A 21,202-nucleotide genomic window follows, 5' to 3' on the forward strand; every position below is an offset into this window, starting at 1 on the left:
ATAAATGTGACCTCTCATAGCTCAGGTGATACTACTGGCAATGTTCAGGTCCACAGTAAAACCACGGTGGGATTCCAGAGCCTCATTTCAATCCCTCTTTCTCCATACACATTCACTCTTTCTGATGAATGATATCTAGGTTTAAGGCTTTGAACAGACGACATGCTCCTTTGACAATCTATACAGTCTCTCTCTCTCTTTTTTAACTTTGGTGAAAACATACATGCCAAAAATTCACCACCACCACAACTTCCACATTTAAAATTCAATGACATTAATCACATGTGTCAGGTTGTGCTATTATTATTACCATCGTTTTCCAAAATATTCCATCACCATTAACATAAACTCAGTGTTCCCAAAGCAAACGCCCCACCCCGTCTCTCCTTATTGAAAAAAGGTTTCTTCCATTTAAAACTAAGCCTATTCATATTCACTATTGGAAGGACACTTACTTCAGAGCTCTTAGACTGTGTCTAAGAAATATGCACTGTATTACTGGAATGATGATTTCAAAGCTGAATATGATTTGCATTAGCCATGAGTACCCTTCCTGGGGGTAATCAGGCAGAGATGTGTTTTGATGGACAGCCTGGTATGGGTTCATACCTCCTCTTTTCCTCCAGTGGATCACTTTCACTATTCTTAAGCAATAAGTCATTGTCACCCTCCTGCAATGGTTTCTTCTGCCTTCTCTCTTGTCCTTCCTCTTGACAGCTTTCCAAGTCCATCTTATTCTGAGGGGAAGAACAAGGATAATCCTGAATGCAATTTCTAAACACATTTGACAACACATCCCTGGCCATGAGATTCTTGAGGCATTTTTCAATCATGTTGCCTACAATTTAAAACCCAGTAAAGTCATCAATAACTGATATTCAGCTATTTGGAATCAATGCATCATCTGTATCTCTCTCATAAATGATGACAAAACTGCATTGGTTAGCCAGCCTCTTTTCCAAAAAATATAAGTAAGTTACAGGATTGCTCATTTCAGGAAAAATGGCTTTCTAGGGTCCACAGGTTATTTTATTCAGATTTTGGCTTACCCAAGGTCCCTGGGTGGTGCAAATAGTTCAGTCTCAGTTACTAACTGAAAGGTTGGGAGTTCGAGCCCACCCAGCAGTGCCACAGAAGAAAGGCCTGGTGATCTGCTTCTATAAAGATTATAGTCAAGACAACCCTATGGAGCAGTTCTACTGTGTAATACATGGGGTGGCCATGAGCTGTAACTGACTCGACAGCAGTCGGTTGATGGCTTATCCAGGTCTTCGTATGATGTCTGTCTAGTACCTCTATGACCCTGTTTGCATAACGTGGAGGGAGGCCAGCTTTTCTAGCTCTTTCCAGCTCATTAAGATATACTTAAAGTTCTTGTGTAATATTAGGAGTAGGGCTAGAAGCAATTTCATGGAGGCTGGTGGAGAGCATATTGCTGGCATGCCAGCTGCTACCATCCAGTGCACAGGAAGGCATGGCAGAGAAGAACTAATGTCTGCTGCATGAACGCATGAACTGGAAACCTGGTGGTGAGAAGGATATTTCTAGCATGCGGTTTTGTTAACCAGGATCTTGCCAGACGGGTGTGGAGAGAGACTTTGGTTGTCAGCCTGTCAGGGAAGATCCTGCCTGTGTAGAGACTTATTACTCCTCAGGAAATGACCCTAGGGTTCAGCCAGAGCAGTGATGGTACAAGTGGATTGGAGTAGCTGGCATCATCCTAGGGCATTAGCCAGTCCTGGATTTAATGATTGAGTCTAGTCGGACAATGTGGCCTGTGGTTCTGTACTTCTACTTATGTTTATTTATTTCACAAACAGGTCTTTACGGTCTCACCACTGTCCCACTGCCTTCAGTTATGGAGGAGGATGTGGACAGCTGGTCTGCAGAACTTGAAGAAACAGTAAATGGAACCACCGTGTCTTCAATTATCTTGCGTTCCTAAAACAGGAAAAATCACATTTGCCAAGAGAAAAATTTTATTAGGGAACTTTGAGAAAAATTTCAGCATACGTGCAAACAAGCAGGGCGTTAAAAAAAAAAAAAAAACAACTTCATTTTCCTAAAGCACGCAAATCTTAATAAAATTCTAGATGGGCAATGATTTAGAAATCAGCATTTAATTTAGAAAACAAAGTCTTCGCGAATCGATTAGTTAGTGTGATTTAAGAAGCCTAATTAGAAATGCTGCTGGTGATCTGATCATGCACAAAAATTACTGCTGAAGATAAAATTCATAATTTCTATCATGAACAAATTTTTGATAATATGCACGAAGTGTAGCCCCTTTCAGACTCTCCAGTGTGGTCTGGTTTGTTTATCTAAAAAGCAAAACAAAATTCTTTTCCTCCCAGATCTTTTTAGTACTGTATTGGGAATGCAGTGGTAGGGTACCTTCATTTAGACTCGTTACCAAAATTATCCTCATAAAATTAATTTACTACTACCAAACATGCTTACCACAAGCAAACAAAAAATATTGATTCTTTCACATCATCTCTCTAAGATAAATCAAGGCTCCAAATCTGACTAAATAATAGCTACAATTATGTCATATATCCAGACCATGGCTCAATCTACCCTGACCACCAACCAAATTTTGGGGACTTGTCGTCCCTTCAATTCTATATGATCTGCCTCTTTTAAGGAGGCTGATGGGGATCCACTCTGAGTAAAGAGAATAAGACACAGCCACATGCATATACATGCCATAGACACAAAGAGGTTTGATAGACTTTGACAAATTGGGACTACAAGGTCAAATTTCTTCTCAGAAATCTCCTACCTCCTCATAGTATCTGCGTTCTTCCTCTTCCACCTCCTTTTGGGCCTTTTCCCATTCTTCTTTCAGTTTGTCCTGTTCTTTCTGGTATCTCTCCTGTTACGGAATTTCCACAGAATTTTCTGAACTGCCAACTGTATACATCATTGGGAATTTTTCCCCCTCTAATGAGGAGCCCTGGTAGGACAATGGTTAAGGGCTCGGCTGCTAACTGAAAGGTTGGTCGTTCAAACCTAGCAGTGCCTCTGTAAGGGAGAAGACCTGGCGATCTGATCCCGTAAAGATTATGGCCTAGGAAATCCTATGAGGCAGTTATACTCTGTCCTATAGGGTTGCTATGAGTCGGAACTGACTTGACGGCACACAACAACAGCAAACCACCACGTACAAGGTTTTGCAATATTGTGAAAATAAAAAACACACAGTAAAAAAGGGATACTATGTTGTGACATTCAAACATTTCAGGAACATAAAAATCCAAAGGGAAACAGCACTTTCCGCTGTTAGTGTTTTGTAGAATTGTCCCTCAGATATGTGAGCAGAAATTTGCTTGGATCACAACTTACACGGAAAGAGAAAGATGGACAGATGGAAAAATCTAAAATCTTGCTTGGATTTTGTCCAAGGAGGTAAGCTCACCCAATGATTTGCTTTCACTGGGCTCTTCAGAGATGAGTTGTAGCATTCTGCTAATAGAAATAAATTGCTGCCAGGAGAGTTTGATAAAAGATGAAAAACCATATAGGTTTATAAGATAAACAATGCAGAAAGGTCCAAAATGGACAAGGTGACAAGTAGCTGAGTAGCTGAATTATTCTTCGTTTGTAGCCATTCTACCAAAATGGAATCCTCCTAGCTTTAAGTAACTTCTGAATTAAGAGAAGCTCTTAAAGAGCCCATTAGAATGCTTCAATATTGGAGCTGCCATTCTTGTTTACAGAAACAAGGAAATGCTAGTCACCACTTCTGGGGAAAAAAATAAAAAATATTCTGAACAAGGATGATTTTAAAACTGTGACTGGAGTTCCTGGCAGCTGCCTAAAAGAAATGGATCAGTGGAGATTAAAATTAATACTTAAAATGAGAACTGACACCTCTGGAGGACTTAAGAATGGCATTCCTAACACAACAGACAGAAAGGAATCACTGATGTGTGTCACATGCAGTCAAATATCTTAGGCTGATTATTGTCAATCTTCTCCCTGAGGCTAGAAAAGTCTGTGCTTCTATCTCTGCTGGGAAGGCACTGAGATTTCCTCCAGGTATAACCTGTGATGGCATTATTTTAGGAACTAACGGACTTCACTGGATTTGTCTGGGGCCTGGTGTTTCTATTAACGCTCTGGGAAAACTACTGTAGGTTACTAATCCCTAGCAGGCTCTTTAACTTCAGGTAAAAGTTTGTTATTGACACCAGATATTGCAGAGAAGGACTTGACGGGCTTTTCAGAATAGAGGAAAGAAATCCTGAAACTACACAAGACCTGGAAAAACAAGCAAAGCTTTTTAGGCTTATTGGTTCCAGGGGTTCACATCATGTACCCCCTCACCAAGAAGATGAACCGTTGTTGTCGGGTGCCATTGAGTTGATTCCAACTCATAGTGACTCCATGTGACACAGTGGAACTGTCCCATGGGGTTTTCTTGGGAGTAATCTTTACGAAAGCAGATCAGCAGGTTTTTCTCTTGCAGAGCTGCTGGGTGGGTTCGAACTGCCAACCTTTTGGTTAGCAGCTGAGAACTTAATTGTTTGTGTCAACTGATGATACAGGGACTGAAAGATACAGTACCTCTGTGACACATTCTTCCCCTACGAACACCTTGGTACCAAAGCCCATTACCCATGAAGCCAAACCAAGTAACAATTCGGTGGGGCAAGAGCATAACATATGCCTGACGCCAGCATCTGTAACCACGGTCACCTTCCACAGGGGAATAGCACACCACAATGGGAACCACACTCGTCTGTCTGCTGTATTCTGTGGAACTTCTGACTCTTGGTTGTTCACCATTTAGCTGGGGAATGGCACCTGATATCCAAGAGAATATGGAAACCCTGGTGGCATAATGGTTAAGTGCTACAGCTGCTAACCAAAGGGTTGGCAGTTCAAATCCGCCAGGCGCTCCTTGGAAACTCTATGGGGCAGTTCTACTCTGGCCTATAGGGTCGGTATGAGTCGGAATCGACTCGACGGCACTGGGTTATCCTGGAGAATAGCAGATGGCCAGGGCTGCTCTGAGGTCTCCCCGTGGGCCAAGAAGTGCCACCAGCTCTGGGAATTTGCTCAATCTGGATCTTACTAACATTTTGATATTAAAAGCCTATTGCTGTGTGCCATCGAGTTGATTCTGACCCACAGTGACCCTACAGAACAGAGCAGAACAGCCCCATAGAGTTCCCTAGGCTAACCTTTTTATGGGAACGGACTATCAGGTCTTTCTCCCATGAAGCTGCTAGATGGGTTCAAACCACTGACCTTTCAGTTAGCAGCTGAACGCTTAACCACTGCACCACCAGGGCTCCTACAGAGCTAAAGCCACTCCATCATAATCGATTAACTAGCTAAACACCCTCTCCCTGTCCCCCAGAAATTAAGCCAAAAGGATTAGAACGAGAACAACAACAAAAAAGGTAAAATAAACTTGCATTAATCATTGCTTTCTACGCAGCTACAAAAGGGCATCACAGTCAATGAGGGTTAGCATTTTTTTCTTCACATTTTTCGGTAAAATCATTATCAATGGGAGTATAGTGGAAAGAGCATGAGTTTTATAATCATCCAGGCAGGGATTGGAATATGGGTTCAATATTTGTTATGCGCTTGGCCTTGGAAATTAACTTCTGTAAGCCTCAGTTCTTCAAATACAAACTGGGGCTCATAAGATCTACTTTGAAGGGTTGTACGGGGATTAAATGAGACAAAATATGTCAAGTCAAGCACCAACCACAGTGCCTGGCTCATCCTGAGTATTCAGCATAGGCTACTTTCTAAGGTTAGTGGGTTACTTTCAGAGGCCTTGTTAATCTACAAAACTGGCATAGAACCAGTATGAAGATGACACATTTACCCCCAGAATTTTTCTAGAATTTCCTCAGAAAATTAGCAGATTTTACTCAAAGATGGAGAAGACGTTTCTATTCAAAGAATTAGACTGAGGCCAACCTTTATTTCACATGTGTGCTATCAAATAGCCTTTTAATAACTCATTCCCACTGCCTCTTGTGCTGGAATTTGATTGGAGACTGAGGAGTGAGGAATGGGTTAATATGAACATTTCCTCTCTTGCTCATCAGTGTAACTCCGGCAAGAGGAATCAGACCCAGGACAATCTGTTACATGGACATGCAATGAAATTGACTCCAACTCATCACTTCTGAGACGAATCCAATCCCATCCATCTCTTGTGCTATAAATCTATATGACGTAACAGAAATTAAAAGAACTTCATCTTAAAAAAAAAAAAAAAAAGGGCAACAACTCAGTCCTACCTGGAGCAAACGTTCCTGCTCCTGTTGCCATTTTTCCTGTCGCCTGCGTTCCTCTTCTGGGTTCCATGCCCAGAATTTAAACTGCTTAGAAAAACAGAATCATGATCTGAGTTGGGCCATGCACGCCAAGGGCAGGCAAGGGCACATGAACACCATCAGCCTCCAGCCTAGCTCCCAGATAGAAATGCTTTCACTTATCCAAAGACCCTCTTTAGTTGGCTGAAGCCATTCTGAAATCTTAGTCACTCTTGGTTTTCTTCTAAGTTGCAGTTTTGGAGCTAATGGTAACATGGAGTAATTAGCCACTGGCCTGAGACAGTTTTTGCTTCATTTCTCTTAGATGTGACTTCTTAAATGCATTAATGCTCCTGAGTGTAAGATGCTTATTCTGCGTATTGACCCTAGGTCTCATATGCCGAGCAAATGGGACTGATTATTTCAGCCGATCTGTACAGATATGCAGCTTTTTATAAGAAGTAGTGTTTGCAGTACTATAACCCTTTGCTGTCCCTGTTGAACGAGTAGAACTGCTCCACAGGGTTTCCAAGGCTGTAATCTTTATGGAAGCTAACCGCCACGTCTTTACTTCTACGGAGCAGCTGGTGAGTTTGAACTGCCAACCTTTCGGATAGCAGCCAAGTGCTTAACCACTGTGCCACCAGGGCTCCCTCAGTACTATAAAGGTTACGTTTTATATTTATCTTGCTTTCCTATAAAAGCCCTGGTGGCGCAGTGGTTAGAGCGATGGACTGCTAATGGAAAGGTTGGCAATCTGAAACCACCAGTGGCTCCGCTGAAGAAAGATGTGGCCTTTTTGCTTCTGTAGAGATGTATAGCCTTGGAAACCCTCTAGGGTTGCTGTGAGTGGGAGACAGCAGTGGGTTGGTTTGTTTTTTCCTATGCCAGCTTTCCCTAAAGTGGGTTATTTAACCCACCCAGGCCCACCAGTACTGCCTAAGAAGGCCCAGCCAGGCAAGCAGGCCCCTGCCACAGGCCCCACATAACACACATAGTCAAACCTGAAGACCTTTTTTTTTGGTAAAGTTTTTTTTGAATTTGGTAACTAAACAAGTGAACGTGGGTAACGGGGGAGGGATGCATGAGCAAAAGCAGGCGCCCAGGACACAGAACACAGGACGGAGAGGGTACAGGAGGAGGAGAAATCATGGCCACTCCCTGGAAACCAGCAAATGAGGGCTGCAGCGCTAATCGCCCAGAGTAGGTGCCTAGGTGGACCATGCTCCCTAATAAACTGAGCTCCCTACCTTCCCTCTGTTCTGATGGGCTAGTTTTGGGAGGCACTTAGAACTTTCTAGTCCCTGGACAGTGCAGATGGTTAAGCACTCAAATGCTAACCCAAAAGTTGGCAGTTAAAACCCACCCAAAGGCGCCTCAGAAGAAAGGCTTGGTGATCTGCTCCCAAAAGATCATAGCCTTGAAACCCTTACAGAGTAGTCTACTCTGCACACAAGGTCATCATGAGTCAGAATTGACTCAGGAGCTGTTTGTTTGGTTTTGGTTTGGTTTAGAACTGCCTGGGAATTCTGAGCTGGAAAAGCCAGGTGGAGTTAGGGCACTGCTGGAGGATGGAGGAGGTTGGGGGTCAGGGGAGCAGGCAGAATCTACCTATGCCGGCGGCTTGGGAAGCTGGACAGGGTTCGCTGGCGTCTCAGTTTGGATGAGCCAGGCCCACCTTCTGCCCAGCCCTGCCCTAGCAGATCCATGTGATCACTCAGGCACACGGAGCCTACATAGGCTCGCCCAGGGGAGGGTCTTCAGGTGGAATGGGGGAGCCTACCTAGGCTCGCCCAGGGGAGGGTCTTCAGGTGGAATGGGGGAGCCTACCTAGCTAGCCCAGGGGAGGGTCTTCAGGTGGAATGGGGGAGCCTACCTAGCTAGCCCAGGGGAGGGTCTTCAGGTGGAATGGGGGAGCCTACCTAGGCTAGCCCAGGGGAGGGTCTTCAGGTAGAATGGGGGAGCCTACCTAGGCTAGCCCAGGGGAGGGTCTTCAGGTGGAATGGGATCCCTGGTTGAGAATGCAGGCCAGGCCACGGGCATCACTTGATTTATACCTAATATATTGATAAACATGGAATATAGATCTTAATTTGTACTCTTGTGGATGCTGCAAATGGTTGGGATGGCCATAATGCCTTGAAAATAGTCACTCAAGACAGGTGGGCAAATAAGTTAGGGAAATACACCTCCTATATGCCATTCTTAGGAATCACACTGCACAATAGCATATTAAAGGCTTTGACAAGTTCTGCATGGGGGCAGGGAGGGCCTATTAAATTTCACATAATCCAAAGTTTTTCATATTTCTTTGGACAACCTTTGAAATTAGTTCTATGGAGCCCAGATGGAAAATTCTATTGGCATTTAATGGTGTTGGAAGTTTCCTAAGACTCTGAAGCAGTTTAAATATTCAGAACTTCTCTCTCAGGGAAAAGGGTATATGTGAATAAAGTGATAGGGAAACAAGTGGGAAAAATCCAATAGTAGGGAAACAAGAGAAACAATTAGGAATTATTTAGTTTTCAGATTTCACCAGATAGTAATCTTAAGAATAGAAGGAGCCCTGGTGGCACCATGGTTAAGCACTCAGCTGCTGAATGAAAGGTTGGAGGTCCAAATCCACTAGCTGCTCCATGGGAGAAAAGACTTGGCAATCTGCTTCCGTAAAGATTTCAGCCTAGGAAACCCTATGGGGCAGTTCTACTTTGTCATATAGGATGGCTATGAGTTGGAATTGACTTGGCTGCACACAACAATAACAATCTTAAAAATAAGTCATGTCAGAAGTAGGCAGATAAAGGCAGATAGGAAGACGAAATGTGGGGTGAAGGGATGAAACACAGAAAAGAATGTAGAATATTTGTTTACAAAGTAAGAGAGAAAAACAATAAGCATTTTAAGAAGAAAAATGCCAGTGTCATAAAAAAGAAGGAACAAACTGTGACCTTGCTTCTTCCCTTGGGGAATATTTGCCGAGCGCTTATTACCGGGCCAGGTGGGGATACCAGCTGGCCAAGAGATACTTCTAGCCTAACCCAAAACATCAAACTCATTGCTGTCAAATTGATTCTGACTTATGGTGACCCAAAAAAAAAAAAAAAAAAAAATTGGCTGGTGGATTCGAACTGCCGACCTTTTGATTAGCAGCCAAGCTCTTAACCACTATGCCCCCAGGGTTCTGTTTTAGCCTAGTGGAGCTTAAAATTGAGTGAAGGGGTGGGGCTGGGGATGGAAGATGTATCTACAAATTAATTATCAGCACAAATCAGTGTGATAACTATTATGAAAGAGATTTTACACCAATTCAACAATTTCTACATGTTCTACATTGTTGAATTGGTGTGTGTTCTGCTGTGTATATTCTCAAGAACAATAAAATAAATTATAAAAAAAAAGATTTTACACAAAAGGAGCTAAAGAAAGTCAGACTGGAGAACACTGAGCCCACTTTGTTTTACAATTTATCTGTTTACAGGTCTGTATCTTTCTCTGGCTTAAGGGTTTCTTAAGGGCAGTGGGGGTCCCTTATCTCCCTAAATATCCCAGCCACCTTGTATGTTTAGGCCCTCAATGAATGTTTGTTAAATAAATGAACGGAATCATCTGAAGCAGGGGTGATGCTTCTCCTTCCTTTCCCCTCACTAGTCCCCGTAACCTTGGGCCAGTCCAAGTCTGACTGAAAATGGTACAAGTCTATTTAGGTCAGCATAACCAACTGCTTATATCCTCTTGAAAGCTTCTTTTATTTTCAAGTTTCTTTTACTTTTTTATTCTGTGAAGAGCCATTTATCATAGAAAGGACATCAATTTTGGCTGGGTATTTTCAGAAAATTCACTTATGTAGGTCAATAATTTGTCTCTTTTGCTCTATTTTCTATCATTCAGAGATGAGGCTGAATCTCTCTGGAGCACCCTTCCTCTCCACCCCGCTCAAGTGGTACAAGAACAATTTGACATTATTGTCTAAATGCAACTTAAAATGGAAATCAATGGGTTATATTATACTCTTGAGATTCATGCCATGGATGCCAGCTTTGGAATTACGCTAAATTCATGCTCTTATTTCATAAAGTTACTTACAGGTGTAGTTACAGGTGACTTTTCACTGCTTGGTGAATCCACTGCACAGGAAGAAGGAAAGAAAGAAAATAAGGATCACAACATGAGTAGCTTCTAATTGTCTTTCTTTTTGATTCTCTTAGTAGAGTGCAGTTCCTATGTCAGTTTCAAACCAATTATTATTTTTTTCCCCAAAAGCTAAGAGCGTTAGGAAATCATGATAAAGCAGATCCCTGAAGCAAGTTGTACCCACCACCAAAAGAAGCTGTGGCTGAAGTAATGGGACTGATCACGTCAATTAGCACCAGGCTCTAGACTATAGGAAGCAAAAACTATTCCTATAAGTGCTGTTTTTAATGCACCTTGCATTGTGTCTTGGTTTACCAGTTCCCTCACTATTTGCCATGGAGAAGTATCCTACAGAGAAAGGCCAGATGTCATAGAGAGTATACAGAAAGTAACACAGTTAACAAGAGAACCATTACTCAAAATAAAAAACCAAACATGTTCCATGGAGTCGATTCTGACTCACAGCAACCCTATAGCTCCTGGTAAATGATTTTGATCTATGTTTAAAAAAAAAAAAAAAGACACAAAGAAAGAGATGAATAATACTGTTTCTTTGGAATCTCAAAAATAAAATTCTCTGAATTTCTTTCCTACTTCCAATTTTAGTGTAATTGGTACCGATATAGTGAAGAACTAGCTCTTTGCCAACTGTGTGTCAGAAACAAGCATTTTTCTCTGAAAGCAGAAATGGAGACAAATACCAGACATCATTGGTTGCCCCCAACATAGATTTTTTTTTTTGCACAAAAGAAATACAGCTACCCAGTATGCTGTTTACCTGACTGGGAGAAAAACTGGGAACGTCGCCAAGAGTTCTGAACTCTAAGCGGTACACTGGCAGTGCCAGGCGACTCTAGATCAGATGGTAGAACTGAACAAACAGAAAACCATGAAAACAGGGGTGAGGATGGTATAGAACTATTCTCTCAACTACTACAGGTTTTGTGGCAATCCATACAAGAACTGAGAGTGAGAGAAGGTAAAGTTCAAATGTTCCAATAAAATGCCCACAAAAACCTGAAGACATGCACAAATATCAATACAATACAACACACAGTATGGTATTCTGTATCTTCCTTGGTGTTAAGCGAAATTTTATAGGCTCACGCAATGGTGATTGTTAAAATGTTAAACCTCAAAATGATGGAATTATAAGCTATACAAGAGCAAAATATACAGTTTACATTGCTTTTGGAAAACTCTAGAAAAATGTAAAAGACAGCGAAGATGGATGGCTCAATTATGAGTTCACATACATTTCACTTTATAAAGGCCGTGTAGGAAAGAAGTCAGTGGCAGAAGTTATTTTAAAAAGGAAGAAAAAAAAAGTGTATTTCCATTTGTAATGAGGTGGCATAAGTCATAGGAGCCCATGGCAAATATTTACACCCTTAAACTATATGCTATGATCTTCTGCCATGCTCCATGCAAATAAAGACATCAGTTTTTAGAGTATGCACAGATTTTACTGAAATACCCATTTGAGATACCTTTCTACTGTTGGAAGACAGTTGAGAAAAGGATATCTGTCATCTTTAAATGTATTTTATGAATATTTCCAGAGGATTTAAATATTTTACTTATGCATGTCTCTGTGTGTGTGTGTGTGAGATTAAGGGAAACTGGTAAAACATTGTTAGGGTTAACCAGAAGACCAATGGCCCGTTTGGTCAGTCTATAAACACATGCCTTTATAGGGTTGGGGGAGATACCACTTTCTGGAGGAGAGGGTATTAGGTGTGGCTTCAGGATTCTTGATCTTAACCCTTAAATGTGCATTGACTTTTTACATTTGGGCAGAGCCCTATACTTTTACTTTTTTTTTTTTTTTTTCCCAATTAAAGACAAATCATATCTTTTAAGGTTTCATTTATTAGAGGCTTTTTACTTCTTGAAAGATAGGAACTTATACACGCCAAACAAGTACTGCTGTTATCTTCATATCTATCAGCGATGCCTTTGGTATGTGGTTCAGATAAACACTTCACGTCAGTGGCGGTCTCTGATCTGCAGCACCAGCATCACCTGGGAATGAGTCTGACCCTCTGGGGTGGAGCCCAGCGATGTGTGTTTTAACAAGCCCTGCAGGTTACTCTGCACTACTTTGGGCAGGTTATCAGCAGGGATTAGTCCCTGGACAAGGACATCATGCTTGGTTATACAGAGGGTCAGTAAAAAAGAAGAAGACCCTCAGTGAGGTGGATTGACACAGTGGCTGGAGCAATGGGCTCAACGTAGCAATGATTGTGAGGATGGTGCAGGACAGGTAACGTTTCATTCTGTTATGTACAGGGTCAGAGGTGACTCGACAGCACCTACTAACGATAACAACAATTCTGAGACTGGGATTGAGCTAAACACTTTTGATAGATTTTCAGGTTTATCTCATTTAATTCTTCTGATAAGGTTATTATTATTTACTTCTGTTTTACAGGTGAGGGTTATAGATTAGGGAAAAGTTTGTGGCTAACATGACACAGGTAAGAACTAGAAGAGCAGGGATTTGAATGCAAGTATTGTGTCCCCAGAGACTGCAGCCGTAATTACAGCTTTCAGGAACCACAGAAGAGGAGTACAGAACATATATATTCCAAATAAATTTCTATCATGGAGACTAATTTCTGATATGTTCTAATGTTGCTAACTTTGATTTTTTTCATCATTCACTTGGATAAAGCATGAAATAAAGTCCCTTAGGTTCAGTAACATATTGAAGAAAAAATCAAAATTTAAAATGCCTTTCAACAGGTAATGCAATGTATAACTACACGTTGTTGTTGCTGTTGTTAGCTGTAGCTGAGTTGGCCTTCAGCTCATGGCAACCCCATGCACAATGGGATGAAATGATGCCTGGTTCTACACCATTCCCATGATGGGTTCGAGGATCGGACTATTATGATCCATAGGGTTTTCACGGGCTGATTTTTTGGAAAAGATCACCAGGCTTTTCTTCGTAGTCCATCTTCATTTGGAAGCTCCGCTGAAACCGATTCAGCATCATAGCAACTCACAAGCCTCCACTGACAGAAGAGTGTGGCTGCGCATGAGGCACATTGGCCAGGAATGGAACCTGGGTCTCCTGCACGGAAGGCAAGAATTCTACCACTGAACCACTAATGCCTCATTGTTTAAGAATATAAGACAAGAGAACTATTCAACATGGCTTAAAATATCTATATAGCCAATTGCCATCCAGCTGACTCCGACTCATGGCGACCCCAAGTATGTCAGAGTAGAACTGTGCTCCATAAGCTGGACCTGAACCTCTAACCTTTTGGTTACTAGCTGAAAGCATGGGCTGTTTGCAATACCCAGGAACTCCTAAAAGATCTATGCCTTCTCTATATTACTTATCTACATAATTACAAAGTGCTAGAAATAGGGCAGAATTAAAATCTGTCTAAAAATGGTCAATTGCTGTCCTAGTTGTGAGACTTTTTTTTTTTATTTTTTGTCAATTCCCTTCAGGACATTAGAACTGAGCAATCTGAAACAAATGTATTGAAAACACATGATTCCATATTAAGAAAATAGTGACCACCAGTACATATACCAGTTAATTCCCTCCCAAGATCTTCCTGTTATATAGATAGAGCCCAGCTTATCTCTCAATCATTGGTTATGGAAGACAAATTAGATTCTGCCAATAGTAGTCCCAAAAAGGTACCTATCTAAGAAAAGAGACAAAAATAAATGTGTGGCCACAGTGCATCTATACCATCCTCTCTTTGCCTGAACTGATAAATCAAATCTATAAAATGTACTGGGGAAAGGACCTAAAACAACAACAACAAAACCACCTTACCGTTCTTGCCTCAAACTATAGATGTTTCTGCATCTAGAAAGACTCGCACCAGTAAAACCCAGTGGTCTATCTGTTTTGAGAGACAGCCTCCATTGGACCATGGAATTCGCACTGTCTGTAGCCCTAGGGATCTTTTGTAGTGATTGTGGGCACCTAGGTTTCCAACCAAGATAAAGGGACTTAAGCTGGGCTCTTACCCAGAAACCCAGTGCCGTTGAGTTGATTCTGACTCATAGCAACCCTATAGGACAGAGTAGAACTGCCCCATAGAGTTTCCAAGGAGTGCCTGGCAGATTCGAACTGCTGACCCTTTGGTTAGCAGCCGTAGCACTTAACCAATATGCCACTAGGGTTTCCCCAGCTGGGCTCTTAAGGAGTAAAAAGATGAAGTCACAACCTAGCTATGGCCCAAAAATACTTGTGGAGACTGTGGAGAGCAATGCTATTTTAAAACCTTCATGGACCCTAAATTTCCATTCTCTCACATATCAAACACTATGGTAGGCCCTACAACCCTTCCCACATTATATTAAACATATTAAAATGTATCAACATATTAAAATATACAAAACATATTAAAATACATCTTCAGCACATACCACTCACACACACACACACACACACACACACACACACTCACATATATTTTTCCTTTCTGTAAAGATTAAAATTTTTGGCTCTGAGCGATAGGTTTAGTCTATGATAGTCTATGGCTAATCATCCTGTACACTCAGGAATTAAGAACATTTGATTATTTTTTTCAAAAAAAATTTTTTTAATTAAATGGAAATTTCATGAAGACTAAAATGAATAATTATTGACATAATTTTAAGATTATAAACTCCTTATTAAAGTTATTAATTTTGATTTTATAACTATCTTTTTCTATTTTGGGACCAATAGAAATGTTTTAGTCTCATACACTGTGCAGTGCCGTGTTGTGCCTGATTGACAAAATGGTCTTGGCAGCTGGGGTTTCCTGGCTAGGCCAAAGAGAGAATATAGCCCAGCTTTCCGTTCTGAAGTTACTGATTCAGTCAGCACGGATCCTGGCAAACACCAGGGTTAAAGGAAGGTCAACATAAAGGAATTAATTATCTCTTAAAATCTAGAATATTTTACTACAGATGGGCCCAGACAAAACATGTAGAACTAAAATAAAATATTTCCTTCTCTTTACCTTGAGAATTGAGATTTGGCAAATGCAGTTGGTTGGTTTCAGGCATTTTGTCCAGAAATGGAAACGTCAGGGTTGCTTCTGGTTCTGGAGATTTTGGCTTTATTACCTGGAATGTGGGGCAACAGACATCGACATTGAAAGATTTTCCATTAACAAATACACAGGTAAAATAAAATTTAATAGTCTATGACTATTACAGAAATCAATAGCCCATTTAACTTTTAAATGGAATTTTTTTGCCCCTTCCAACCCCCTTTCATACTTTTCTATGTTAATATATTGGTCTACAGTTCAGTTCCTCTTTTTGGACTTTCAGACTATTCTGTAATTCTCTGTGCAAAAAAATGAGGAATAGTCTGGATTCAAAATACCCCTAGAGGCATCAAGGCAATAGGTACTTTTGAGGCTCTACTAAGGACACACAGTGCTCTCAGCTTCTCAAGGCCAGGGGCTGGGTCTTGTTCACTGCTGGCTAGCCAATGCCTAGTAAGTACAGTAACTGGCACATAGTAAGTGCATAATGAATATTGGTGGAGTAAATGAATGAATGAATTGAAACTAGAAGTAGTGAAATTTTAACTTAAAAGTCACATCCCAATTTGGGGTTAGTTTTAACTTTACTTTAGATGAAGGTTTACAGACCTATTTTCTCATTAAACATTTAGTACACATATTGTTTTAAGACATTGGTTAACAACTCCACACCATGTCAACACTCTCCCTTCTCTACCTTGGGTTCCCTATTACCAGCTTTCCTGTCCCCTCCTGCCTTCTCATCCTCGCCCCTGGGCTGGTGTGCCCCTTTAGTTTTGTTTTACGGCCGTGTGTAATCTTTGGCTAAAGGGTGAACCTTGGGAGTGACTTCCGTTACTGAGCTAAAAGGGTGTCCCAGGGCCATACTCTCAGGGTTTCTCCAATCTCTGTCAGACCAGTAAGTCTGGTCTTCTTTGTGAGTTAGGATTTTGTTCTACACTTTTCTCCAACTCTGCCTGGGACCCTCTATTGTGATTCCTGTCAAAGCAGTCAATGGTGGTAGCCAGGCACCATCTAGCTGTACTGGACTCAGTCAGGTGGAGGCTATAGTAGATGTGGTCCATTAGTCCTTTGGACTAATCTTTCCGTTGTATCTTTAGTTTTATTCATTTTCCTTGCTCCCAAAGGGGTCAGACCAGTGGAGTGTTAGATGGCCGCTCACAAGCTTTTAAGACCCCAGATGCTACTCACCAAAGCAGAATATAGAACATTTTCTTTACAAACCATGTTATGCCAATTGAGCTAGATGTTCCAAGACCATGGTCCCCACAGCCCTCAGCCCAGCAATTTGGTCCCTCAGGGACTTCGGATGTGTCTATGGAGCTTCCATGGCCTTGCCTTGTACAAGTTGTGCTGGCTTCCCTGGTATTGCGTACTGTCTTACCCTTTACCAAAGTTATCACTTATCTATTGCCTATTTAGTGTTTTTAAAGGTAGAGTACCACCACATACTATATGCCAGTTGTGTAAGTTGGTGGTTCTCCACCTTGGTAGCCTATTAGAAACACTTGGGGAACTTTAAAAAATTCATATGCCTGGGTGCTGGCCCCAGAGATTCTTATCTATTTGGTCTGGAGCGAGCTTAAACAAATGAAAAACCCATTGCCATCGAGTTGATTCTGACTCATAGTGGCCCTACAGGACAGAACAGAACTGCCCCATGGGGTTTCCAAGGAGCACCTGGTGGATTCAAACTGCCGGCCTTTCCTGGTTAGCAGCCTAGCAGCCGTAGCTCTCAACCACTATGCCACCAGGGTTTCTGGAGTGAGCTTAGCATTTTTTAAATTCTAAAGAGTAGTCAAGGTTGAGAACAACTGGTGTAAATGATAAAGAGTTTTAGATCCTGTACCTAAAAACTAATGTGAACAAGACTCTGAACAGACGAGATTTTAAAACTCATTAGAGCAGAACAATAATTTTCTAGGTTCCTTGTTATTCAAATTGAGAGGCATCAGAAGTACCCCTGTTAAACTCTGGGGACGGCGTGCAGCAGTCTGTATTTTAACAACCTCCTGGGAATTCTGATGCTTGCTAAGTTTGAGAACCACTGCTCTATACTCTTCATGGTTCCAAAACTTTAAAACAGGACAGACTTATCAATAGATACTTGATCTTCATTCTCTACTGTCTGAATGTTACACTATGTTGAAACCTATGTAATTTGCCACCCCTTCACCTTTACTTCTCAAATGTTAAAAAAGTCTTAATGAAAAAATTTATTATATAAAATCAAATGTTTTTTAAAAGGTAATAGCAATTTCCGCTCCTATACGTAGTTCTAAGGCAGGCAGTCACATGCTAGTATATGAAATAAAATACGGAAGAGACCTCATACATGAAGTGCAAAAATATCTTTAAAAAACTTCCCAAGAACATAATGAAAATCCCATAATATTGTTTAATGAACTCATAGAATTATATAAAACTTATTTTTTTATGTTTAATACTTGTACCAAAATAAAATCTCTTGAACAAATTGCAAAAAGAAAAAAAAGTACTATTGCTAAAAAACAAGGTAAATGTTGGAAAGAGAATATTAAGTAAGCTGACAGGTTAAAAAGCAAATAAGCAAGCTCACACACAGCAAACCAAAACCTAAATGCAAAGCTTTATAGCTCATATTACATTTTTTCTTTGATATATATCAAATTCTTCATAATTAAAAAAATTAATTAACTAAAATAATTTTTAAAAGAATATATAACAACTTAATAACAGACAGGTAGAGCTCAGTGACTTTTACACACAGACACTATGTATATATATTCATATATATGTTTATTTATATATTATTTTATATAAAACCAAAAACCCAGTGCCGTCAAGTCGATTCCGACTCATAGCGACCCTATAGGACAGAGCAGAACTGCCCCATAGAGTTTTCAAGGAGCACCTGGCAGATTCGAACTGCCGACCCTTTGGTTAGTAGCCATAGCACTTAACCACTATGCCACCGGGGTTTCCATTATTTTATATATATTTAGTATATTACTTGATATTTTTTGTTACATATTTATATATATATATCACTTACTCTCCATGTACATATCTTTCTATATATGTATTTTTAATTTCTTACAATGAACATGTAGTATATATATCTCTAGAAAAAATATAGATTGAAGACAGAAAAAATAATTAGGAGACAAAATTTAATTATTAACCATTGTCACAGCAGCAGCCAATTCCAATGTAAAATCGTATTAACTTTTTTTAATTTTTACCACTTTCGTCCACTATGTACATCACCTTTTGTGACAGCACCAACTCCACCTTTCCACTCATTTCATTTTCGAGTTTCTTCTGATCTTTTTCTTCTGGCACGTGGGTTTTTAGCTGGGGGCTGGAGGAAAACTCCGCAAAGGCCACAGTTGGGCTAGATCGAGTTACGGTTGTTGTAAAATGCTGTGGCTCTGAAATGACGTTACACCCAGAAAAACAAAGAAGAAAAAGAAAACCATATAAAGGCCCATTTATTCTGCAATACCACAAAGTGCATTCAGTCCATATCCTGCCCTGGCAATAAGAAGTTGGATTACAGGGGAATCCTGGGAAGATGAAGATATAAACTAACCATCGTTCTGACCCTTCCCCACAATACAACTAGGAAATGGTGCTTGGCTTTGAGGAACTCTGAATCAGGGAGAAAAGAAAGCAGCAGAGAACTGCAGATAAGCAAGAATCATGTGTGCCACTACCTCCCCCAACCAGACACGGTCAGTTCCAAGTCTACTGTGAATTGCCACTGGAGGCCTGTGCACTGGAGTTTGCCCTCAGAGTCAACACTCTACTTGCCTCCGTGCTCACCTCATAGCTCAGGCCTCTGAAACCAACAGGACAGACCGCCTAGGAAATTAGTTCTGGTCTGTCTGTTCCCCTTTTAGTCAGTGCTAGAACTGCTGACTGAGGCTGTTGGGTGGTAAGAAGCAGGCATCTTTAGTGGAGGCCTACACCCATAGTCAACCTACTATAGGGAAGGCTCTGATAGCAACCAGGCCAACCTCCCTAAAGGTACATTTGAAGCATGACAGCCCTTCCCCCACCCAGACACTATCACCTGCAAGCCTGCTGTGAATTGCTATAGAAGAGCCTGACAGTGGGGTCTGCTCCCATAGTCAGTACTTTACCTGTATCACTGTACACCCTGTAGCTCTGGCCTCTGAGACCAACAGGACAAACCTCCATGGGAGTCAATTAGGGTTAGTGTGCCCCCAATTCCAGCTGGCACTGAGGACTGCTGACTGTAGCTGCTGTGTGTTAGGAAGCAGGAGTCTTGAGTGGAGGCTGCACTTAAAGGTAACAATCTACCAGGGGGGCTCTGGTAGCAACAATGCAGACCTCTATGGGGATCTGATCAGAGCATAACACCTCATGCCCTACCTGGTAATTGCTGGTTGCCAGGCTGTTGCAAACTCCTACAGAAGGTCCCTGCAGTGGAGTCTGCTCCTGTAATCAGCACTATATCTGCCTCCCTTCCCTGTTCTCAGGCCTCTGAAACCAACTGATGGAACTCCCTGGGGATCAATTTGGGTCTGTCTGCTCCCCCTTACAGTCAGCACTAAGGACTGCTGAATGAGGCTGCTGTACACTAGGAAGCAGGCATCTTGAGTGAAGGCTATACCTGTGGCCAACATACTATGGAACAGGCTCTGCTAGCAACAAGGCAGAGCTTCCTGGGGGTCGTTTGAAGTGTGACTACCACTCCCCACAACTAGTAACCATCGGCTGCTGGACAGATATGAGCTCCTATAGAAGGTTCCCTACAGTGGAGCCAGGAGGTGCGTCACCTAAGTGGAAGCTGCTCCTTCAACTACCACAAGGCCACTGAGGCTTTGAAACCAATAAGACAGATCTCTCAGAGATCCTTCTATAGAGTGCTAGCCCCTCCTCCTCCTGAAATGGAGGGAAGCTTGCCTGTGCTTCCCCTGAATGCCAGCTCAGATATAAGCAGCTCCCACAGAGCAGTCCCCAGAGAGCGGGGAAGGAAATTTAGAGAAAAACTGGAGGGCAACACACAGGCCCCAAGGGGCTCACTGGGTGTGGGTTTTCCAAATAAAAATGTGATTCCAGAAACACAGAAGGGAAAGGAGTAACAACCAGAAAGAGAGGGGACTGCACCCCTTGGTGGAGAGTTTGATTAGTACACACAAGTGTCTGTGCCTGTGTGGACAGACTGACCACAGCATGTTCTCTGATGTGTTCAAAAAAGATTGAAAGTTGAAAAACAAGATCTGGAACTTTTGAATCCTAATTAAAACAGGGAGGGAGAAGGAGCTCTCACAGAGAGGGGGAGAAAATGGTAATCAAAGGCCAAAGCCTCTGCCCACTGAAGAGTTTCTTGCAGAAAGTAGTATGGGGAGAAACACCAAATACTGGGGAAAACTGAGAAAGTTAATACCCTCGAAAATTCTAATGCCCCAACAAAAAAATCACAAGACACATAAAGAACAGAGAAACAATGGTCCATCCAAATGAACATGATAAAGGGAGCGAAAGTACATCTAGGAATGACCAAATAATGAAAAAAAAGAAAGAATATAATACAACATTAAACATAATTAAGGAACTAAGGGAAAACATGGACAAAGAGCTAAAAGAAATAAGGAAAACAATGCAAGAACAAAATGAGGATCTAAAAAAAGATACTGCAACAGAAAGGAACAGTAACTGAAATGAGAAACACAATAGAAGGACTTACCAACAGATTTAATGACACAGAAGAAACAATCAGTGAATTAGAGGATAAGATAGTTAAAATTACAGGCA

The 21,202-nt window shown here is 41.3% G+C and overlaps 1 protein-coding gene across 5 annotated transcripts in view; it reads right to left on the bottom strand.

Annotated features, from left to right (window-relative positions):
• LIMCH1 (LIM and calponin homology domains 1) overlaps positions 1–21,202 on the bottom strand; it is a 438,226-nt gene that overhangs the window by 19,800 nt on the left and 397,224 nt on the right. For 3 of the 5 annotated variants that reach the window (XM_010591430.3, XM_023549842.2, XM_023549841.2), the window contains 7 exons: positions 18,686–18,849; positions 15,404–15,509; positions 10,371–10,411; positions 6,273–6,353; positions 2,786–2,878; positions 1,837–1,941; positions 610–737 (listed from right to left, as the gene is read on the bottom strand). In XM_010591430.3, the coding sequence (XP_010589732.2) occupies positions 610–737; positions 1,837–1,941; positions 2,786–2,878; positions 6,273–6,353; positions 10,371–10,411; positions 15,404–15,509; positions 18,686–18,849 (718 nt within the window). Of the gene's footprint in view, positions 1–609; positions 738–1,836; positions 1,942–2,785; positions 2,879–6,272; positions 6,357–10,370; positions 10,412–15,403; positions 15,510–18,685; positions 18,850–21,202 lie in introns of all 5 variants that reach the window. The other 2 variants (XM_023549840.2, XM_023549843.2) reach the window with 2 other exon arrangements.

Source organism: Loxodonta africana, chromosome 5, assembly GCF_030014295.1.
Source record: "Loxodonta africana isolate mLoxAfr1 chromosome 5, mLoxAfr1.hap2, whole genome shotgun sequence".
Lineage (NCBI taxonomy): Eukaryota > Metazoa > Chordata > Mammalia > Proboscidea > Elephantidae > Loxodonta > Loxodonta africana.